Raw genomic sequence first — 25,398 nt, forward strand, 5'->3', positions numbered from 1 at the left:
CTTCAAGATGAGTATGCTCTCAAGACATATGTCAACGACGTGGTGGCTATGCCTATAGATGCAGATCCGTTGAAGAAATACAAGGCTGAGATGGTGAAGGCAAAAAGAATGATCCTCGACGGAGTGAAGGATCATGTTCTCTGTCACATCGCTAGCAGAGGGACTGCTAAGGAGATGTGGGATGCGTTGTCTACGCTATATCAGGGATCTTCCGAGCAGTGGAAGATGTACCTTGAGCAAAAACTAAGATCTGCTCAGATGCAAAAGGGGGAGCATGTGGATCCATTCCTCACGAAGCTTCAGGAGACCCGTGATGAGTTATCTGCTGTGGGGTCTACACCTCAAGACTCAGAGTTGGTTAGACTGGCCCTCAATTCTGTCTCAGATGAGTGGCAAGTCTTTGTCCAGAGTATCTTGGGTAGGGAAACTTTGCCGAATTGGGATGAGATGTGGGCATCTCTCAAGCAAGAGGCGCTGAAGGGAGACTTGGTCAAGTGTAAACTTGACGGAAGCAGCAACAATGGGTCAAAGCCGAAGGAGGAGGAGGAGAATGCAACCCTTGCATCGAAGGGGCAGCAGAGACGTAAGAAGGACGTCTTGAAGATAAAGTGCTTCAGGTGTGGTGAAATGGGTCACTATGCAACTCAGTGTCCTCTTAGGAAGAAGGAAAAAGATGAGAAGCATGCTCCGAAGGCCACACCCGCGAAGATCGAGGAGGAGGAGTTCACCATGACAACCGAGATACCTCTGGGAGGGAGGTGGGCTGATTTGGAGCTGTAGTTCCAAGGAGCTATAGATGGGCAGGATCTTAGAGGAACCTACCTCTCAAATCAATTCCTTGCTAGAAGAGCCCAGATTAGAAGTAGCAGGATGGACTAGTGTTAGATGGTGACGAGGAGTGTCGAAGAGACAATTGCAGTGGCTAGGAGCGCCAAAGACTGAAAAATGCAGAGTAGAGTTGGCAATAGTGCATATGGCACAATGCAGAGGTCAGCAACAACGTAGAAGATTCAGAGGGTCAGTGCAGAGACTAGCAGCAACCAAGCTCCAACATTCACATGGTATCGTACTGAACATAGTTAGTTCAGTAATTTGGGATGTTTTTCCGTTGGTGATGCAGCGGTAGCAACAGTTTGTAGTTGGTAGTGGCAGTGCCAACAACAACACAGATGCATAAATTCAGAGGGAGTTGCAGGATGCAGTGTTGATAGTTGCAATGTCAACAATAGTACAGATGCAACATTTGCGCCGTGGTTGGTGGACAACATGTCAAACATCAACAACGCAGAGGGGGATGTTATAGAACAGAGTGATGCTTCAACAGGTTGCATTGCTAAAGCACATTCCTCGCTAAGAGGTAGTGTTCATTTCTGGTAGCATCAGATGTGTTCTAAGTCTCAAATTTGGCAGAGAGGCTTAGGCACATGTATTCCAAAGAACGTAGAAAGCGTTTTGGGGAATTCCACCCAGAAACAACTGTATTAAAATAATTAAGTCTAAACTTAGGAAAATAAAATAATTAAAGGGTATTAATATAAACTGTGGGTGTAACTTCTAGATGAAGACGAGGATCAAGAAGAAATGATCTTAGCTATTGATTAGCTTCTAATATGGGCCATTGAATGTCAATGAGGAGATTATTTAAGGAGGCTTGAGGGTCATTTGGAAAGACACACAGAGAGTTCAAAAGTTCGATTTTTTGAAGCAGAGCAACTGCTGGGAGAATTTCGATAGTGAGCTGTTGTAGAGAGGGGTAGAGAGAGTTTTGGCTGGAGGATCTTCTCTGGAGCCAAGAATACTCAACAGAGAGGTAGAAAGACACACAAAGGAGGCAGTGCAAAGGGTAGAGAGGGTGACGCAGAGCTAGGAAGGGCTCACGCAGGCCCCACACAAAGCAGCGCAGCAACTTCCAGCGCAAAGGTCCAAATTTGCTGAAGGAGCTGACGTTTTTGAGTCGGGAGGGCTGGAAAAGGCTCCTGAAGGCATATCGATTCTTAGTTGGGCTGACGCAGTGACTTAGAGGCTGACACATGGCCCATGTAGGGGCAGCGCAGAAGTAGCCGGGGAACTCGCAGTTCAGCTGCTAGATCAGTCGGGATCAATAGTGTTGAGTGAGGTAATCTCACCAATCTTTCTTGCCAAGTGATTTTCTCTGTAACTGGATTGCCAGGAGGGCATCCAGAGTTGTATTCAGAATACTTCTGCATAATAATAAAAACCCTCAGATCTGTTGCACCGGTTTTCCTGCATTGGGTTTTTCCAGGGACATTTGTCCAAAAAATACTGTCACTTGTGTGTATCTTTCTCTATTGTTCTGTTCTTGTTTTGGGCAAATTAATTAATTAAGTGAAGGTTGCAATTGTATTAGCTTCGATATTTGCTATAGGAAGCAATAAATAATTTGTTTCAGTAATTAACAAATAGGAGAAATTTAATCAATTGCTGCAGTAGTAGATTCGGGTGGGATTCTTGAATTTTCACAATTTCCCGATTTACTGCAGGTACTGTTGTTGAGTTGGTTACTAAGTCATCATTCAGAATTTTCATTGTTTGAACTGCAATATCGAAATATGTTTTAACTTTTGTTGGCTTCTCATCTTCTTGAGTTATGATATTGACTGGATCAGTATTTGTTGCTTTATCTTCATCTTGCACTGTTACAGTTGGAGACTTCAATACTTCTTCTTGAGTAAGTTGTTCTAACTTGTCATTTGGTGACTTTTTGTCGCTTTTTAGTTTCTTTATTTGTGTAAGAAGGTTTTGGTTATGATTCCTTAGACTTGAAAGTTTGCCATTTTCAGAATCGTTGACTTTGTCCTTAGTATCCTTCTCTTTATCTTTTATATTTTTGATTTGTTCTAATAGCCTTTGATTCAGGTCTTTTAAGCCAAATTTTCTTCTTCCTTCTTTGATAGATTCTCGTTAAATTCCTTCTTAGAACTTTCATTTTCTTGCTTTAATTTTTGCTTCTTAACCTTGGACTTCTTAATTTGTTCAAGTAATTTTTTTATTATGGTCCCTTAGGCGCAAAATTTCCTCATCCTTTTCTTTTGACTTATTGTAAAACATGTCTTCAAGATCTTTATACTTCTTTTTTGATGCTTCATTCTTTTGTTGAAGTTTTGCGATTTCTTTTTTTAATCTTTTAATTTGCATCTGGGTATTACCTTGATATTCTTCCAAAGTTAACAATCTTCGACATTTTGGACAAAGTGTTGTGTGATTTTTAAAAATCAATAAACATTGATCTTCTGTTCGACAAAATGGACATCTGGTCCAAAATGTAGAGCTATGTATGGAATCCGTAGCTCCTTCATTCATCTTCGAATTAGACTCCATTGCTCCACCTTAAGGTTTTATGGTAACCCTTTTATTATTTTCTTCTTTATTATCTTTGTCAAACTTCACTTCTTCACTTCTTGTACCACAATATTTAAACTTAGATAAATATGACTTGAGAATAAAAATGTATTCTACTTTTACTTTTTTCCAAATAACCTTTTTTATATCCTCTTAAATAACCCTTTTATCTTTTTATTTAACTCTTTTTATTTTCTAACCTTTAAAACTTTAATTTTTCTTCCAACTTTATTACTGAATCCTTAATAATCTTTTAAAAGAAACCTCAAATAGTTTTTCAGCTCTTAACTTTTAAAATGTTTTTGACTTTTCAAATGATTGCTTCTAAATAACTTTGTTACACTTGTACCTGCTTGTACTAATACTCTTTTTTCTTTTACTTATTTTCCCTATGGAAAATACTAATAAATGTACCTATACAATGTAATGCTTCTTTGTTTTGATAACTTATACTTTAAATTGATAAGAAAACGAGGATCTTTTTAATTTTACCAATGTTGTGACTCTTAACAAGTTAAAATGATCTCCACGTGACCGTAGTCTATACTTTACATAACACCAAATTCAAAGGTCACCACAAACATCTTGAAAGCCACAACCTATTCGTTTTCCCCTTTGCCATTATCAATAACAAGGAATAAAAATGACTACTTACAATACGTTGTAGACTACCAATTCAGCGATGTTTTTCAAGATAGATTATGTATGGCAGCGACTGGTAAACTTACATACAGTGGATGAATGCAACGACTTGTAAAAATGGATGTAGAGTCTTTTTCACTCGATGATGTGTCTCCCCAGCCTATTTCGTGACAAAGGTCATACGTCACAGTTTCGTAGACAGGACAAGGCACGGTCCTTGTACAGTGCGACAACTGTGTAGCGACACCTACAACATACAAGCAACAAACAGGGTAACGGTGGTTTGCGTGGGTCATTTTGCAAGCGCTTGTGCGCCAGCTGCAACAATGGATGGTAAGTTTTTTTTTAATTTAATTTAATTTTTGATTTTTGTTTAATATATTTTTTTATTTGCTGCTCTTGTTTTTTTTTCATTTTTAATATTATTTGATATGTAATTTTGTTAATTTTTATTTATTTTTAAATAATTTTTGTTTTTATATATATATATATTTTTTTTTAAATGTATTTTCTATTTTTTAAAAACTTTTCGTTTTTTTTTTTTTCATTTATGAATTGTTTTTTCTATAATTTTTTTCAATTTTTTTTTGAAATATACTCTTTTTTATTTTTTATTATTAAATAATTTTATGGCCAAAGGCCTGATAGTGAATCTGGCAGAATGGAGAACCTCCAACTATATAGCGAAACGCTCGATTTGTGACGACAACTATGTTTTTGAAGACTTTTAATGGCCAGTGGCTGGGATCGGAGAACGTGGCTCTGATATCAATGTAACAAACAAAGTTCGTATATGTAGCGGAGTAAACTTCAAAATACTTCGAAGACAAAGACATCCATTGTATGACAATAATTGTATATTGTATATTATAAAAGAATTGATGAGATGATTACAATGAGGGTGAGGGCCTGCTTATATACCCTAGGCAAGTACCTCTTCACAACGGTTATGTCCTTAGCGACATACCTCTTCATTACTAACTATTTAATTAATTAATCATTAATTATGATTATTATTGTTTACATTATTGTCTATTATTTTTCTATAATTTATATTCATAACAGACTATTGATCATGAAGAGGAGTCAAGGATGAAAAGGGAAAGAAAAAATTCAGCTTACACCATTGGATCCTCTCTTGCAGCCTAAATATGGAGTAATCAATTATCAATTTTAGGAATTATTGGTCAATAGCTATCTCTGGTGTGCAACTTGATTTCCCTTAAGAGTCAAGACATGTTGTGAATTTCATGAGGGGGAGATGACTTAGGGACAAGGTCTCGACAAATAGGCTGCTCGCTATGAAGATCATATTCATAAGGGGCGACCAAAGTTGGCTCATCGTGTTCGTAAATCATGGAATCTGAATATGATTGAGGAATGATACTAGGAGGAAGTGGAAATGGCTCAAATGAAACATCAATTCTATCCTGCTAATGATCACATGGCATACAAGGCTCAAGATCCTCTTCATTATAGGTGGAATCTCTATCTATATCATGATCTTTCTTTTTAGCTTATTCCTCAATACCTTTAGAGGAATCAAGGAAGCATCCCTTTGGGAGGGCTATGACTAAATCCCGAAGGGTATCTTCTCAAATCTGAAACATCAACCCTCAATACTCAATTTTTTTTAATGATTACTTTAATGGAAGGGTTGCTTTTGGGTTCACAAGGATATTTAACCTACTCTCTTTAATCAATCGCAAGAGAATTAATGAATAACCTCATGAGAGCATCCTCATGAACCACATTGACCTCTGAAGTATACTTGATGAATTTTACAACATGATCCACAATTGAAGAAGGATCACCATCAAATTTTGGAACATTTGTAACACAATCTATACCATAATGAGTAGGATATCCAGGAATATCCTTAACATCCATAGGGTACATTTCATGCAAATCCCAAGGAGCCATTGTCTTGAATCTTGCATGGCAATCAACTGCGGAGTCACGAGGGTGAACTCAAAATGCCTTGAAAGTGGTAAAGTGTAGTTAGTGTGCTTTTGTACACATCTGAATATCAGTCATATTCTACACACAAGTGATTTGATTGTTCAAACTTCAAACATCTCCTTGATCTTAATGATACTTGATTTATGGCTCAACACTCGATTGGTCCATTATCTCTATTTAAAGAGGATGGAGGGTCATTTGTTGATGATTGTTTTTGTGAGAGATGTTCAAGTAATCCATTTTTTTTGTATTAATATATTCCCTCAAGTGGCTTTGTTGGTTGGGATCATGGACTATTTCACTCTTTGAGGCTTTTAACCATGTAAAACACCAGTGTGCTCTTCCTTGATCTGTGTGTGTGTGTTTGGATTATGGTGTTATACATATGTGGATATACCTTGTTTTTTGAATAGATTACTGTAAGCTGTGGTGATCTCTACTAGTTTTCCCTTAAGAGAAATATGAATTTTGGGTAAAGCATTCCCAATGAAGACCATAACCTTAGTCATGCTAAGGTTAACTAAAACTCGATGATGACCACAAAAGTGCTTAGAGCATCTGATAGTCTCCACAAAGCACAATTGTGTGAAAAGTAATATTTGATTGCATTCAAACCTACTTGAGCTTGATGGGCATATGATTGTTGTGCTCTGTTTTTTTATCCGTTACCTGCACCACTTGGAAAGGAATTATGAGCTTCATGAACCTACCATCATACATCTTACTCTTACCATTTTATGATCACGATTGCCCCATACACTTGCTGGTAGCTCAATTATGGCTTCACACAAAGTGTAGCATGAATACATGTACTTGGGTGGTGCTCATAAAGAATATATATATATATATATATATATATATATATATATAATGAGTACTTATGAAAAACTTTGTTATGACATCTCTCTTCTTGCTCACAGATGAACGAATGAACCCCGTAATGACTACTAGCTCCATTCTTCTTATAGGTCGTAAAACCTCCAATTAAGTGTAAAATAAATGTGTGAGTTATCAGTCTCATATAAAAACATAAACATAGGCACAATAGTGTAAAATTGTTATTATTTAATCAAAAGACATCTGAAGTAAGCTAGACATAGATACGACCTGCAACCTGATGAAATATTCAAGTTAAGATGACCAAATGATTGAAGATATTTTTCAGGCTAGGGATGGTTGAGTAGTAAAAAACATAAGATGATGGGAACAAAATAAGTGGGGGACCATGTGTGGTAGAATTGGGAAAATTTTAATTGAGATATTGAATGGACAAAATTGGAGGAAATATTTGTCTTTTTTTGTAAGCTATTTTGAAATTATTTTCCTCTTTTGGTACTTCATATTTTATTTTTATTTAAGGCAATATCAAATCCCATGGTTCCACCCACCTTTGCAAATACCCATGAAATGGATTTCCTGTGTGTAATCCCATTGCAGCTGGGAATGAATGCTGACCTTTTCCCTAGAGGTTAAGTTTGTGTTTACATGCTTCATGAATCACATATCAAGCGGTTCGGGGGTCCACAGTGGGTAAATTCAACTTTGTTTCCAAGTGTTCATCTTTTTGCTCCTTTGAGTTTATGATTGATTGCCAAAGGATTAGTTGCTACAATGTATTTTAGGATTTTATGTAATGCGGCAAATAAATCTTCAGAAATACTTAAACACTGCTGATAGCTGTAGTTACTGCTAAGGGTTATTCATTTCAATGAACTGTTGCTTATAACATAGATTAGACTATTTACTATACGTTATGGATTATTTACATTATACTCATGATCAACATGAATCTCTGTGTTGTAGAAAAACCAGCCAAAGATAAAAACTGTTGTTAACAAGGTTGGCACCATTAGTAATGAGTTTAGAGTGCCATCCTTTGAAATTTTGGAGGGAGAAGAAAATTTGGTGACAGAGGTCAAGCAATATGGAGCCACTTTCCGGCTGGACTATGGCCTGGTCTACTGGAATTCCAGATTAGAGCATGAGCACAAGCGGTTGGTATCTCAGTTCCAACCTGGACAAATTATCTGTGACATGTTTTCTGGCGTGGGACCTTTTGCTATCCCAGCTGCACAAAGAGGTTGTCATGTGTTCGCAAATGATTTAAATCCAGCTAGTGTGAATTATTTGCATATTAATGCAGAACTCAACAAGGTGAAGGGAAAAATATCTGTACATAATATGGATGCCCGAGATTTTATGCACCATTTGATGGTAAGGAGAGTCAATGAGCCTGATTTAGGAGGTCTTTTTGAAGAATGCCAGACATCAAATGTGGGGCTTTTGAAAAGCTCTGGTATATCAGAAGTACATGAAAAATTGAGTTATAACCATGAAGGTTCAGCAGGTAATGTTTTACTATTTTCCCAGAATATTTTGTGGATTGTTTAGAACTTGGTAACAATTAGTATTTTCAAGGCCAAACTACCATGTTTGAAATTGTTGTGGCAGTGGAGTTGAAGAATGGGAATGGGACAGTCCTTGGTGAGAATGTTCCTGAAAGTATTGGAACTGTAGTTGGAGATACAATTGTGGAGTCTGGGAAATGGTCGAGAGGGTCTATGGAAGGTATGTTCGTTCACAACTTCACAATTCCAGATGATGTAAAAAGATGGATACCATACTAGTAAGCATTGCATTTCTTGTTGTCATAGGGAAGAACATTATGATGTGTTCGTTATAGATTCTTCAAAATTTAGAGCACTTTGTTGTTGCATTTGCCCAGTATGGTGAATGTTTATGAACCTGAACCTCAGATTAGTGTGGTAATTGATATGTAGGATGGGAAATAATAGATTCAAGTTATATATGCTCATCAAGCTGTGACCACACTATTGTTTTATGTATGGTCACATATTTGTCGCACCAAAGAAGCACCTGTAGGCAAATATATTTGCACTGTCCAATTTCAGTATTTGTTTGATTTTTTGGAGACCAGATTTTTCTCCTTACTATTTTAGTGGGATGCGTCTAATGTGTCTTATTGCCCAATGCTTGTATTTTGTTTCGGACATGGTTTTATTATGTGTAGATGTACTTTTCTCTCTGATTGTTCTGTACTAAAATATTGCTGCAAATGCTTGAGTTAATACAGATATCACCAAAATTGAGTCTTCAAAAAAGAGCAAAAGAAAGGAGAAGGGAGGGACAGAAACCACTTGCATTGAGATCTCAAAATCAAAGACATGGGAGCATTTGGATCATGTCGTCATGAATTTACCTGCTTCTGCTTTGGAATTCCTTGGTAGTAATCTTTTACCATTATGTTTAAAATGCTGGATTCAAAACCATTTGTTGTTTTTTTCAACCTTATTGTAAGAGTGAACATGCAAACTTTTTGATACATATACCTGATGTTTGTGAAAGATATATGCTTTAGTTCTCACTAGCAGAATCCGAAAGTATTCTTTAGTTTACTTATATGTTATGTCTAGGCAGCATCACTTTTCCTCTACGTTACCCTCGATAATGATTTTACATTTAGAACATACAAGTCAAAACTCTTAAAGATACCTTTGGCTGGTTTTTTTTTGTTTGCTAGGTTATGTGAGTCCTAAGATCAAGGTTGCGGGGGAGTGGCTCCCCCCCTTTCGAATTGCTCCTGGAGCGCGCTCTGAGAGGGAGTGAATCGTGAGCGCGCTCCCGAAATTTGCTCCCACAAAAAAAAATCCGCTCTCTGGTTTTTGTTGAAAATAATACCAAGGAGAGGTGTTACTAGGCATTTATCCCTTTTAGCCTAGTAGACACATTAATGACTTTTGACTTTGTGACATTTATGAGTTATATTAATGTCATGGATGGAAGAGATACTTAAAAGTGGTGTACCATGTACTTTTCTAATATTAAAGTCACTTGCACTTTATAAAGTGACTTTATGTGTAAAGTACTAAATGTACTTTTGTACTATTAAAGTCACTTGCACTTTATAAAGTGACTTTATGTGTAAAGTACTAAGTTCACTTTTCTAATATTAAAGTGAGTTGAGAAATTCACTTTATGAGAAAATTAGAAAAATGTATGCAACTTGAAAAAGGTATTAGGAGGCTTTTAAGTAAAGGGGCCAATGTATGAGGGGAGTCACTTGAGAAAAATAATCTCAGCTACAAATCTTGAGATTTGGAGATTAAATCTCAACCATTGAATCCTAGGGTTAGGGATTCAATCTTTTCCAAAAGACAAAAGGAGAAAAGAGAGGTTCATTCCTCACTTCACACTTGAGAGGAGGAGGAGGAAAGGAGATCTTCAAGGAGAAATAGCTGCTGGAAGAGAAGGAGAGTTTCGATTTGCTAGGAGGGAGGCAGCCATAGGAGGCTCGAATCCCAAGGAGGAAACTGTACAAACTGTTGCATGCATTTCAAGGAGGCAGCACAGAATTCGAGGGACAACAGCATGAAAATCGAGGAGCTGGGCATGGTTTTCAAGGAGGCTCTGAGCACGCATTTCAAGGAGGAATCAGCTCAGAACAGGCCTGAAATTTGAGGCAGAAAATTAGAGAAGTCTGCTCTAGGCAGCACAAAAATCGAGGAGGTTCTCAATTGCTGTTGGCATGAATTTCTAGGAGTTACAGTCAGTGTTTTGCACATAAATCAAGGCTGTATTTGCACAGATTTCGAGGCTGTTTTGGGCACATAAATCAAGACTGTTTCAGCACTGATTTTGAGGCAGATTCCTGAGCGCAGAAATTGAGGAGCTGAGCTGTGTAAAAGTGCAGAAAATTGTGAATATCTGAAAAATATCAGTGGGCACAATTTTCCAGATTTGCATTTAATGCTTCAGCTAAAGGTAGATAAGTAATGTGGTTATTTTTTATGTACTTAGGCTAATTTCTCAAGCAATAAAATCCTCCTTTGAAGACCGGTTTTCCCCAAAAGGTTGTGGGGTTTTCTGGGGTCACCTTGACCAAAAATAAGTGTCTCTCATGCTTGAATGCTTGCATAAATTTTAATTTAATTATAGCTGTTAGGAAATGTGAAAAATAGTAGAAGCACTCTTAAATGTTTACAATGAATGCATATTAAAAATTATATCAGCATGACAAAACATGTGGGTTGGGTCAAATATACACTTGCAAAATTGTAAACTAGGGTTGGGGTGCAGATCATAAAATTTCTACAGTTTTTTCACAAAACTTTTGCCACAAAGATGTTTCAAACACAATTTTTTTTCAAGGAAACGAGTTTTTGAGTAGGGCAGCCTAATATTCAAGCTTATGACACTAGTATTGACATGCAATTAATGGTAGTGTTAAGGATGAAAATGAAAGATAAAGGAGAATGTCACTTTTACTTAAATTTTTAACATTTCTATGAAATGGCTCAGGATGTTTGAGAGTAGTTCCAACCTCATTAGATTTCATATGGAAAAGTAGAATTTTAGATCTCACTCAAAATCCAGCAGACTTATCAGTTTTTCAGGATTCAGGATTGGGGGGATTGCAATGTTTCCATTGGATTTTGTCATGTACTAGGGTATGAGACTGGTCTTTAATCAAGAGCACCAAGTCCTCTATGTACCTTGATGTTAGTGACATTGGTTGTCAAACTCCTTTATCATGACCCTACTAAAAATGTACCCATCACTCAAACAAAATATTGACTTGACATGCTACATTTTTTCTATCTTATGTTAATTTTTTAGAGGGTAATATTAATGACAAAGATACCAAGATAGACAATGATTTTGATGATATGTAGCTATTTGTTGTAGCATGACTTTTTTGGATGCTAGAGACCATCTAGAGCCTATTTGTTGATGTATTTTTGGTTTAAAGATGGATTGCACTCGATGCTATTTTGGTTATGTGCACCCTTACATGCTATATAAATGAGAACTTGTAACTTGTGGACGTGGTTGATGTAGATTATAACTTCTAGATAATTGATGTTATATGGTTTAATCCGCTTTCGCTGCTGCTCCCGCTCCCGCTCCCAAGTAACCTTGCCTGAGATGAGTGGCATGCTGAACATGTGGCTTGAGTAGCCGTGACCCAGGGGCATCTAATCGTCAAATTTATGCGGGGATCGCAATTGGCTTGGGGCACACTAGCCCTTGGCATGACTGGATTTTTGCCCACAGAGTTTTGAATGAGTGACCTTTACACCATGGAGTGCCTTAACATAACACCCTTTCATCATCTTCTCTACACCTCGTGGGCTATCTTTGGCCGTTTTAGATTAATGCAAAAGAATAAAAAATTAAATCAATGCATAGCGAAGTTACCAAGACATGGATACAAATACAGGTACAAAGTTGTATATGGAAAAATTATAGAAAAACAATTGAAATGATATGTTTGGATAAGGTAGATAACAAACCAAATTGTGTCTATATATATATATAATTATTTTCTCCTTGAAAAACTTTGAAGGGACTCCTAATGGATGCTTCCCCACATTTGTGGATGCTATCATTTGTAAAACTGTTGGTATAGATTAGTGTGCCTCACATAGGGGGATTCAAATAGAGTAACTACTGACACAAAAGTAGCTCTTAAGTAGAGAAATAATACCATAGACACTCCTTCCCTTAATTGAATAATAAGGAAGTTGGTACCTCCGCAGTGCCATTTTGCATATTTTCCTTATCTTACTTGAGTTTCTGGATGGAGGATGGTATTAGCCATGAGTTGGTGCCCTATCTGACTCATTGGGAATGGATTCTTGTGACCCCCTGGGCATTATGCTTTAGGGGAAAGGGTCAAACAAAATGAGCTATACTTTGGAGCTGTGTATGTGTGTTTTCTTTCTTCAATAGTAGTTGGTGCCCTATGGGACTCATCAGTAATGGATCCTTGTGACCCTCTTGGGAATTATTCCTTAGGGGAAAGGTTCAAACAAACTGAGCTATACCTTGGGGTTGTGTGTGTGTTTGTATTTTATTTTCTTCTTTTTCTAGGAAAACCTCATTGGGAAAACCTTGGCCACTTCACCGCATTTTGTGGATGGTACCTATTACTGCAAAATTTCGCAGCCTAGTGCAAAGCCTCACTTGGCAACCTAGGTCTTAGGGCAACAAATAAATCAGCCACCGCTGTCACCTTAATGGCCTCTCTCTTGTTTTTTTGTGGTCTGATGTTATCCCCACAAGGGAGGCTTCCTTGGCAAGGCTTAAAGGATAGATGACCTTTAGTTAGTAAGATAAGTGATTCTCTAGGAATCTTGCTAACAATATGATGTAGAATTATCTTCGATAAATGATGGTTCAAGGGTGATAAGAGCTTAATGGTTATGGAAGAAGGTATTGGCAAAACCTTGGAGGTTTGGATAAGAGTTAAGAATATTCAAGTACACACTCCACCAACCCCAATACACTAAGGAAATATTGTTATAGGTTAGGGTTTAAAAAATGGGCAGATTTACAACATGTAAAACCATATAACAACCAAGAAATAACCTATAAATGATAAAATCAACAAAGGATTAAAGGCTATCAAAGAGGTAAGCAAGGGATAGGTCAAGTTTAAGTTTTTGTTTGCTGAAAATGCATAAAACAAAAACATAAACCCTAGGCTTGAGGCCTAATTTTGATGGTGTAGCATGTAATAAATGATAGATTTATTTTTTAACATTAATAAATGCAATTCCTACCTACAGGACTAGGGCTGCAGTGGAGCAAAACCTTGGAGGTTTGGATAAGAGTTAAAAATATTCAAGTACACACTCCACCAACCCCAATACACTAAGGAAATATTGTTGTAGGTTAGGGTTTAAAAAATGGGCAGATTTACAACATATAAAACCATATAACAACCAAGAAATAACCTATAAATGATAAAATCAACAAAGGATTAAAGGCTATCAAAGAGGTAAGCAAGGGATAGGTCAAGTTTAAGTTTTTGTTTGCTGAAAATGCATAAAACAAAAACATAAACCCTAGGCGTGAGCCCTAATTTTGATGGTGGAGCATGTAATAAATGATAGATTTTTTTTTTAACATTAATAAATGCAATTCCTACCTACAGGACTAGGGCTGCATGGAGCGCACCCCCCCAAAACTTGAATCCTCTCTAGCAAAAAAACTCGCACCCTGGCTTTCTTCACAATTTTTTTATATTTTATATTCCATAAAGATGTTTGAAACACAATTTTTTTTTCAAAGAAACAAGAGTTTTTGAGTGGGGCAGACTAATATTGAAGCCTATGGCCCTAGTATTGATATGCAATTCATGGTAATGTTAATTCTTAAGGTAAAAGGATGAAAATGAATCATCCTTTTACTTAAATTTTTAACATTACCATGAAATGACTCAGGATGTTTGAGAGTGGTTTTGACCTCATTGGATTTCATATGAAGAAGGTAGAATTTTAGATCTCACTCAAAATCTAGTAGAATTATCAGTTTTCCAAGGTTTTAGGATTGGGGGGATTGCAATGTTTCCATTGGATTTGGTCAGGTTATGGAACTCATATTTAATCAAGAGCACCAAGCTCTCTATATACCTTGATGTTAGTGACATTGGTTGCCGAACTCCTCTATCATGACCCTACTAAAAATGTACCCATCACTCAAACAAAATCTTGACATGACATGCTATGTTTTTTCTATCTTATGTTAATGCTTAGAGGGTGATATTAATGACAAAGATCCCAAGATAGGCAACGATTTTGATGATATGTAGGTATTTGTTGTAGCATTATTTTTTTGGATGTTAAAGGCCATCTAGAGCCTATTTGTTGATGTATTTTCGGTTCAGAGATGGATTGGACTTGATGCTATTTTGGTTATGTGTTCCCTTACATGCTACATAAATGAGAACTTGTAATTTGTGGACTTGTGGCTGATGAAGATTATAACTATTATGAATAATGCTATATGGTTTAATCCATGATTTTGTATTTTTTATTACTAATTCATCATTCTATATGCTTTTGTTGACATATATGCATCAAAATATATAAAAATATATATTGTACAAAATTTTCTCCCAAAATCGCTCCCTGCTCCTGCTTCCGCTCCTGCTCCCAAGTAGCCATGTACAGGACAATAGCGTATACGTAAAAAATGCTACAAAATGCAAATCTAGACCAAGCCGTAACCCTAGCTATCATGAAATGAAGAAAGGACATAAATTTAAAGTGATCAAAACAATTAGACTAGTGCCTCTATTCAATTGGGAATGGAGTCGAATGTGTTGAGGTTAAGGTAGGAGGACCTTAGATGAAGAACGGTGGAAGACAATTTGCTTCCCTTGGACACCTTAACAACTTCTTTTATAGGAGATTTAAGTTCAAAGGATGCATGAAAACAATTTACTTTCATGGATTCCTTAATGACAAATTTTGCATAAACATATAGAAGTAAGAGTTCATGAAAGATGTTGCAATTTTAAATATGGCACAATATAAACCCTAATTTTAGGAATTACATGCAAATTGGAAGAAAATAACATTGAACTTACACCATTCATGCAAGAATCACTTCATCAATCTACAAGATAGTCTTCATGCAATAAATATCCTCCCCAAGACATTTCACACTCTACTTAGCCATTATGTATAAGAGAAAGAAGGAAAACCCTAGTGTGCACTCTCTTAGGAGAAGAGAAGTGAGTGTGATGATGATCCAATGGAAAGTGACTTGCCTCTATTTATATGAGGGAAACCAAGTCACTTTTCCTTAATTTACAATGAAAAGCCCTAAAAGTTTGCTTAGAGTGCTCATCAAGTCTAATAGTCACAAGGCAACCTAAAGATAGCTTTACAAATGGATAAATCATAATAAAATATCACAAAACCTCCCATATTCAAAGATAACTTTACAAATGGATAAATCATAATAAAATGTCATAAAACCTCCACACATGTGGGAGGGAAAACTCTCCAACATGATGTCTTCCTTCATAAATGTGTCATATCCATTAAGCAAGTGACAAGGCGAGTTCAAGAATCCTCCTCACTCTAAGGGGCATCATCAAGATGCACGGGTGCTTCTCCAAGTAACACCTCCTCACCCGAGATGTCATAATCAAGAAGGCTGGCATCATCCTCATAGGACATGCATGGGTGACGTGGTAGCCCTAGGGCACAATGGTAGCCTCAAAGGGAGCGTTCCAAGCCTCCCAAATCATCTCAAGTGATCTCCATCCTCATCCAGGTTCTTGAACAAGGTTACACCTCTCAAGTAGGTACAAGGCTAGGCTGGGGGAGTCCTGGATCTTTTGGGCACATCATCAATCAATCTAATGCCTTGGTTTCTTGGCTTAGCACTTCAACATTTGGAGGTGAAGAAGGGGGCCATACGTCCATGTTGGGCTCCTCAAGGTCCAACACCGATCTCTGGAAGGGCATCATTGGCTTTGTAAGGTTTCAACTTTCAAGCACGCTCATATCTGGTTTGGACGTCCTCGTCAATGTGCTAAAAAGGTGAAAAGCAATCCCTCGAGGGACACCCATTTTATCTTTGTGAAACTACCTAGAACCAGGGTTGCGGGGGAGCGACCCACTTCCCCCTCGAACCCGCTCCCGAAGCACGCTACAGGCAGGAGCGCATCAAGAGCGACCTCGGGAACGTGCTCCCTAAAAAAATTTCGCTCCCTACTAATTTAAGAGTGATAGAGGGAGCTATTGAAGATTGGAAACAAGAATTTGGCCCTAGTGTTGATATGCAGTTCATGGTAATGTTAATTTCTTAAATTTTTAACATTACCATGAAATGTCTCAGGATGTTTGAGAGTGGTTCTGACCTCATTGGATTTCATATGCAAAAAGTAGAAGTTTAGATCTCACTCAAAATCCAACAGACTTATCATTTTTTCAGGATTTTAGGATTGGGGGGATTGCAATGTTTCCATTGGATTTTGTCATGTACTAGGGTATGGAACTTGTATTTAATCAAGAGCACCAAGCCCTATATGTGGGGGAGACTCCTAATAATCAAGAACACCTAGGGTACTAGGGTATGGAACTTGTATTTAATTAGGAGCACCAAGGTCGTTCGACTATTTAGGAGGAGACTCTCAATCAGTGTTGTTAAAATCGCGATTTTATCGGAAAATCGCGATTTTTTCGCAAATCCGATTTTATCGCGATTTTTATCGATAAAAATCGGCACTTTTTTTTATACGCGAGTTTTTAAAAAAATCGCGATTTTTTTGAAAAAATCGCGATTTTTACCGAAAAAATCGCCAGAGGCGCGGGCAGCGGGCGTTTTATATGGAAAATCGATTTTTATTTTATTTCATTGAGCAGTCCGCGCGGAGGAGGAGGAGAAGAAGTGAGGGAGAGGGTTGCCGTCGGATTTGGGAGCGAATCCAAGCGATTTTAGGAGGAATCCAAGCCAAGATCACCAATTTGTCCATAAACCAGGTATGTAGATTAATTTTTTTTTGTTTTGCTTCTATAAAAACTTTGTTTTTCATTGTTTTTAAAGAATTTTTGGAAATTTTTCATTGATTTGGGATGGGTTATTTGTTATGACTATGAGAACCAATTTTTTATTTTTATTTTCTCATTTTCTTTAAACATTGTTTATTTTTTTTGAATTTTCATTGTTTTTTTGCATTTGCCATTGGCATTTGGTTGGGTAACTTGGGTTTAGAAATTGGGATTTTGGAAATAATTAACTTGTAATTTTGCAAATGCTAAATTGTAATTTGTATTATGTAATCCTAAATTCCTATTTCCTAATCCTTATTTTTAATTTTTTCCATAGGTTTGCAAATTCAAAATTCAAAAACAAACATGCCAAGGAAATTGGATCCTTTCTGGGAATATGGTGACCCTAAAACTCCGAATGATAGACAAAACTTGTATTGCAAGTTGTGTGGAAAGGAGATATTCGGGGGGGTGTACAGGTTGAAGTTCTACCTTGCACAAATCCCTGGACGTGATGTGGTGCCCTGTCCTAATACAAATGCTGAAATTATCCGAAAAGCCATGAGAGCATTGGGAGAATTAGAGCACTCTAAAGAGGCCAAAGAAGAACTCAAAAGGCAACTAAAAAGGTCAGTTGAAGGAAGTGGGCCAAGTGGCACTGGTTCTACTGCAGCGTCAGTCAATCCGGTAGCTGCATCATCATTTTTTGTTCCTCGAACCACACCTGGTGCACAACCAACTATCGGTTCAATGATGAAAAGAACTGAAAAAGAACAAGCTGACAAGTTGATGACAAAATTTCTCCTCTGGAGTGATATTCCTTTCAGCATTGTAAGGAATAATCCATTTTTCCAACCTACTGTTGATGCTATTGCCAGTGTTGGCTCGGGGTACAAAATCCCTTCTCTTCATGATTTCAGAGGCCGGCTTCTTCAAGATGAAAAGCGTGACTGCACCCAAAGATTGGAGGATTTTAGGGAATCCTGGGCACAAACAGGATGCACTGTTATGTCAGATGGTTGGACTGACCAAAAGGGGAGAACCCTTATAAACTTCTTGGTTAGTTGTCCTAGGGGGACTATGTTTAGCAAATCTATTGATGCAACTCATCAAATCAAAGATGCAAAAAATTTATGTGATTTGCTGGATGTGTTTATTTTGGAGGTGGGTGCAGAAAATGTTGTCCAAGTCATAACGGACAACGCTGCAAATTATGTTGCTGCTGGTAGAATGCTTATGGACAGGCATCCTACTTTATTTTGGACACCTTGTGCTGCCCATTGTATTGATTTGATGTTAGAGGACATAGGGAAAATTCCCTTTGTCAAAGAGACTGTTGACTCATCAAAAAGCATCACAAAATTTATTTACAATCACACATCTGTGCTTAGCTTGATGAGAAAATGCACCAACAACAAAGAGTTGGTGCGCCCCGCCATTACACGGTTTGCGACGAGTTTCATATCTCTTCAATCCCTCTTGAAATCTATGTGGGATTTGAAGAGAATGTTTCTTTCAGAGGAGTGGCGTTCTTCGCCAATGAGCCGCAAACCAGAAGGAGAGGCCGTCTGCAGACTTGTTTCATACCAAGAAGACTTCTGGGCGAGAGTGCAGGAGGTGTGCGCTGTCACTGAACCTTTGGTAAAGGTTCTTCGGTTGGTAGATGGTGAGAAGCCCGCAATGGGCTATTTGTATGAAGCCATGGACAGGGCCAAAGAAGCCATTCGGTCCTACTATGATGACAAGGGAGATGATGGGTTCCAGAGACAACTCCTTCTATGGAAGGTCATTGATGAGCGATGGAACAACACACTCCATCGTCCCATTCATGCTGCTGGGCTTTTCCTGAACCCTACATTTTCTTATGCATGTGGGTTTGATTTTGATGCTGAGATCATGGATGGATTATTAACCTGTGTCCAGAAGATGGTGAGAACTCCAGAACAACGTATGGAGATCTCTAAACAAATTGAGACGTATCAGATGTCAGGTGGCACATTTGGCTTTGATATGGCTATCTTTGATAGGACGGCCAAAATGCCAGGTATTTTTTAGTTTGTAACTTTGTTTCAAATTTCATTGTCTCTTCAAATTCCATTTTTTTCTTATGTTTATTTGTAATTTTGTTGTAGCCGCATGGTGGAAGATGTATGGTGGCAGAGTACCCCTTTTGCAAAAGCTTGCCATACGCATCCTCAGCCAAACATGCAGCTCCTCGGGATGTGAGCGCAATTGGAGTGTATTTGAAAAAATACACAACAAGAAGCGCAATAGGTTAACAACTTAACACTTAAACATTTAAAATATTGCAAATTTCCAAATAAATTTTTGAATTCATTAAACAATATTTTTTTTTATAATATTAATTATTAATTATTATTTCATGAACTTTGTACAGGTTGGAGTCCCGTAGACTTAATGACATGGTCTATGTCTACTACAATCTTCGATTGTGGGTGAGGCAACTAGACAAGACACCTGATATGGAAGCCATCTCATTGGATGAGATTGACACCACTGCTGAATGGAGGGTTGAGACCGAGAGGCCTCTCATGGATCCCACTGAGGATTGGTTAGTGCAGGATGAGGGGGAGGAGGAGGGGGAGGAGGAGGAGGAGGAGGAGGAGCAGGAGCAGGAGCAGGAGGAGGAGGAGTTGGAGGAGCAGGAGGAGGAGGTGACACCGCCTACCCGGGCTACCACTAGAGGACGTGGTCTCTGTCTACCTACAGTAGCTGCTACTTCTACAGCTACTTCTTCAGCTTCTAGAGCACGTCAGACTCCACTGCCATTTCCACCACCACAGGCACCAGCATCTTCATCTAGGGGGAAAGGGAAAGCAGTGACATTTTCTCGCAAGAGGGGCAGAGGAAATCAATAGGATTAGAGTCTTAGACTTTCATTTTATTGTATATGACATTATGACATGATGAGATACATTATCATATTTTTTGTTGATATTTTGAGGCTGAGTTGGGACTCAGGACTTACTATTCAGGACATGATTCAATGTTATGTGTGATTTTAGCGCTAGAAATGATATTAAACATCTTATATATTAGTTTTTTTATCATATTTATGTGTTAATGTATTTATTTTATGTTGTAGATGGTTTAGATATTAAAAAAATTGAAAAAAAATGAAAAAAATGAATATTTTTGTGCCAAACGATTTTTTCCCGATTTTTTCCGATTTTTTCCCGATTTTAACGATTTTTCCGATTTTTTCCTGGCGCCGATTAAATCCCGATCGCGCTTTTAACAACATTGCTCTCAATAAAGCACGAGACAAGAAATTAAAAATTTCTTGTGGCAACAGGGTCAAGTAGTAGATAATAGATTTACTTGTCTTTTCTAGTTTCTAGTACTTTTTATAACTATGACTCTTTCATATTTATTATGGTTTTTTTTGTAAACAATATATGACAATTTAAGTTTGAAGTTTGAAGTCGGCATTTATAACTCATTGGTAATGAACTAAGTCACTTGACACAGGGATTCGAGACACGTAGGATTCGAGATTTGTGGTGTCGGATTCAGACACGCTGACCCCCCGGAACAGGACACGTTATATATTATTTTATTAAATATATATATATATATATATATATATATATATATTAAAAATTAGATATTATCATATTTCTTACACAAATTTTAATTAATGATACAAATTTATTGATTTCAAACATAGATCCTCATCTATAGCTATTAGCATGCATAGTACATACAAAATTCAAATAAATGTCAGTGGTACTGGTCACATAAACGATAAATCTATTAAAAATTTAAATCATGATTCATAATTCATAGCTGAAAGACAACTTACAACTACAAGATAGTAAGATAAACACACTGACAACTGTAGTTTTCTCATTAAGTCATCAAATCAAAATGTGTTACATAGGTAGTGTTGGTGCAATGCCAATGGCAAATAGAAATAGAAAATATAAAACAACTACAGCCTACAGGTATACAAGCCTCAAGGCATCAATCAGCATCAGAATCAGCATCACTGTCCCCATCATCATGGTCCCCACTGCTCTCCTCTGCATCCTCCTCCTCCCCTGTATCCATAGTCGCCTCTGCATCTGCTGGTATGGAGGTTGACCCCTCTAAGTCATCAAAACTAACAGGGTCTAGCACTGGATCACTGAGATCCATGTTGGCCAATGCCAACTCAACAGTGGTGTCCAGACCCATATCATCAGGAAAGACATCCCACATCTTTGTCTTTCCCCTCAACCACTCTTCCCTCTGCCTATAAATAAGACGAAGGTTGGTGTGCACATACACCATTGTCTCTGCCCTGGACTGCTCAAGCCTGCTTTTCTTCACATTATGCAAATTCCCATATGTGCTCCAATTCCTCTCGCAACAAGAGGATGAAGTCACCTGAGAGAGGAGCCTCATGGCTAACTGCTGAAGAGGAGGGCTTGTTGCCCCATGATTTGCCCACCAAGAATAGGGCTTCTTAACCCCCCTATCTCTAATCACATCATAACCCCCAAATCGACCAGTGCCAATGGAAAACTCTGCAAAGGCATCCTCCACCTTAGCAAGCAATGCACTATCCTAATAAATCTGCCTGAATGCCTCTTTCCTCCCCTGTGAGATTTCACCATCCATGTGAGGAGGGGATCTGCGGGAAGGTCGACCATTCAACCACTCGTGGCTGTAGTATTTGGGGTTCAATGAGTGAGCCAAACAATGTAAAGGTGTACAATTCTTGTCCCATCTGCTGACAAGAATATCATGTATAGTATCGCAGAAGGCCTCTGGTGATGTCTCATACTCGGGGCACTCACTCTGTAGAATAATGCTCCTCACAGACTCAATCATGGAATCCCATCCCTCATAAACCTCTCCTAGGATGGGTTTGTCTGTATCTGCAACTCGAAGCAAAGAAATGATAGGGTCCATGATCTGAATAATTAGATCTACCCTCTCCCACCAAGCATCATCTAGTACCGTGTCCTTCACTCTTTTAGAGGCTGCCTGATCTGTCTTTCTCCAAAAAGACCAAAACTCAGAAATAACCATGGACCCAAGAGCGGTCTTGACCTCCCTCAACCTCTTCAACATCATGAATGAAGATGCAAACCGTGTATTAGCAATCTTCAACAATGATAGATTGCTGTACTCCTTGTAGATAGTGAGGGCATTTGTATGATTTTGCACAAAGTTATGGATATGTCTTGCATCCTCAATAATGCTTCCAATCCAAAGCACATCAGAAGCAATGGATTTCAGTGCTAAGTTCAATGAATGGACAATGCAAGGTGTCCAAAATACTTGTGGATATTTAGCTTCCACAATCATGCCAGCAACCTTGCCAACAGGTGCATTATCTGTAATGATTTGCACACAAGATTCAACACCTACATCTTCAACAACTTTAATAAATAGCTCACCCATAAATTGTGCATCCTTGTATTCGCCAAGTGTATCCATTGCTTTCATGAAAACTGGACCATTCGAGGAAGACACCATGAAGTTGATGATTGGGTGTCATGCTGGATCTGTCCATCCATAAGAAACAATGCTAACCACAGATGTTGGCCATGATGCCATAATAGGCTCAAGCATTTTTTGCACCTGTTTTTTTTTCCTTTGTCAACGATGTGGTTCTTAGCTTCTCTGACCCAGGAGGTACATACCCTGCTAGAGCCCCTTGAGTTAGAGCTCGGCACATCTCAACAAATAAAGGTGAACGTGCAACATTAAATGATATGAAGTTTTGATAGAAGAAGAAGGCAATGGTGAGATCAAGCTCTTCCCGTCTCTCTTTTTGGAAAATCTTGTCCATTGGACCAAGTGCTCTTCTTTTTTATGCTTGTCCCCTAGTAGAAGTAGAACTCGCAAATGGAAATTTGGTGGTGGCTTTCCTCAAAAATGGAAGGGGGTCTTCATTCTTGGTTTTTTTGATATTGAAGCCAGTGCCACATGTTCCATACCAACATTGGCCTCATTTTCCAATTCTTTTCTCTTTTGTGAAGTAATAGCTCTACAAGATCCAATCCCACAACCAGGTAAAGCCAACAAATGTGATTTCACACGGTAATATGTGCTTTTGAAAGAAATGTTACAAAAGTTGCATTTCCATTGCACATTGCCTCCTCCCTTTCCCTTGTTGTTTGGCCCATCCTCTCTTGTGACATATTTCCACAATGGATATTTATCATTGTCTTTAAGTCCTCTTCCCTCAACATTACTTGCAGCAGACTCTGATGATATTGGGGGAGGAGGGGCATCTCTACCCATGACATTCTTGCCCTTCCTTTGCCCCCTAACTGCTGCCTTTGATTGAGCCATGAACACTGTTACCTCAACCTGTAAAAAAAATGAACAAACTGCTGTAAAAAATTTAAAAATGCAAAAAAATGAACAAACTGCTGAAATGCCAGTCTTAGAACAGAGACAATACACATAAATTCAAGGTTACAATACACATAAATTATAATTAAATTATTAAATAGATTCCACTGTTCAGAACAGTCTGGCATCATATTAGGAATCAGATCTAGTGCAGCAGTTTTGGGCAATGACACCTCACCTCTGTTGGCCTCACACATCTCATTGCTACGTTTCCATTAAAAATAATCTGAAGGGTTAATAAATCCTCTATGTTGCATTTAAAGTTTCAACTTTCAAGCCAACTAAGGTCTGTGACAACTACAAGTAACCTTAAGAGTGCTCCTAAAACTGCTTTAAGTCTTCTTCAAAGGCTGCTCAAAGAATATCAAGTTTGTGCATTACAAAGGGACTCCAAAACTGTTCCAAGTCTGCTCTTAACTTGGTTTGAGCAACTTAGTCAAGGTCACAACCAACTCAGACTTGACAACAGTCTTCACTTCTTAATTTTAAACATCTTTTTTGACGGCTTTAAGCAACAAGCAGCATTGTCAATATTGAGTTTCGCTCACTTTGACATGTGCTCACTGCTATGTTGTAACTTGTCATTGAAAATAATCTGAAGGGTCATAGACTCATATATGTTATTTGTTAATAATAAATATTTTAAAATAATAAGTTATGATTCATAAGTAGTATCTTGTGTATCGATCTTAGTATACAAAGATGTTAAAGTTCCAAACCATTTTATTATATCCTTGTCTGAGTTCAATGCTGTCTGGAGTGGATATAATAGTAGCTTCCAAGAGCAGCCATGAGAACACGGCTAGTTTATCAACATTCACCTTCCAATTACTTATTCAGATAACCTAGTTTTCGAGTGGGCTATGATAATTATTAATAAGTTAATAACCTATTTTTTGAGTGGGCTATGAGTAGGTAGCAGTTAGCACTTTTACTGACTTGCCTGCGGCTGCATGAGTTCCTTCTAAACCTGATGAATGTGTCAAATATTTTGACTTTCATGAGTAAGTTATAACTTATCAAGTAAACCATAACAATTATTAATTTATTGGCTGTTGCTAATCAGTAATCTCCAAGTAGGCGATTGATGTGATATCTGGGCAGTGGGCAATGATCTCATTGATCAATCGTTTGTGTCCAAGGCATACAATCGTTTGAGTCTCAAACTGTTCTGTGTATACAGGCCAAGACCTATAAAAGCCAATAAAAAAGAATCTTTGCTATCATGCTATGCAAGGTTACAATAACTTAATACTAAATAGTTCCCTGGTGGACCGGTGGTCGATTCTCCTTGCTGCAACAGCACAATCACTTGCCAACAGCACAAATCACTTGCAAAATGAAACTATTAACGAGCAAACACGCCCTTTTCATACCCGCGCTGGGCTTAGCGAGTCTTGGAAACAGGACACGTTTTCCAAAATCACGACACGCTCTTCAAAATCGTGACACGACCTCGGACACGACGTGTCATAAAATTTGGACACGAATCCGTACCGAATTGTGTCGGATTCGCTGGATTCGCGATTCGAGGGGCCTCTAGGGCGAATCTGGTGATCTAGGTAATGAATTATGAATATGATGCTTCGTGAAAGTTGAAATGTTTCATTTCATGTTAGATATTCTTTGTTACCGTTTGGTTACTTGGTAATGGTAATGGTTACAAGTACAGGTTACAACTTTTGTGATCAATGATGATAGATGTTATATATCGAATTTTGAAAGCTTGAAACTTTAAGATTGATGA

At 37.9% G+C, this 25,398-nt stretch overlaps 2 protein-coding genes across 6 annotated transcripts in view; both read left to right on the plus strand.

The window, feature by feature from the left end:
- Positions 1-25,398, plus strand: part of LOC149237750 (S-adenosyl-L-methionine-dependent methyltransferases superfamily protein) — a 277,949-nt gene that overhangs the window by 161,689 nt on the left and 90,862 nt on the right. For all 5 annotated transcript variants that reach the window (XM_089372762.1, XM_089372761.1, XM_089372765.1 and 2 more), the window contains 3 exons: positions 7,768-8,311; positions 8,416-8,532; positions 9,059-9,208. In XM_089372762.1, the coding sequence (XP_089228888.1) occupies positions 7,768-8,311; positions 8,416-8,532; positions 9,059-9,208 (811 nt within the window). The remainder of the gene's footprint in view (positions 1-7,767; positions 8,312-8,415; positions 8,533-9,058; positions 9,209-25,398) is intronic.
- Positions 19,384-20,155, plus strand: LOC149237751 (uncharacterized). Its single transcript, XM_089372767.1, has 2 exons — positions 19,384-19,550; positions 19,675-20,155. Exons 1-2 carry the CDS (start codon positions 19,384-19,386, stop codon positions 20,153-20,155), a joined length of 648 nt encoding a protein of 215 aa, XP_089228893.1.

This window comes from Pinus tabuliformis, chromosome 8 (genome assembly GCF_031772625.1).
Source record: "Pinus tabuliformis cultivar Carrire ecotype Pingquan chromosome 8, CPIR1, whole genome shotgun sequence".
Taxonomy (NCBI): domain Eukaryota; kingdom Viridiplantae; phylum Streptophyta; class Pinopsida; order Pinales; family Pinaceae; genus Pinus; species Pinus tabuliformis.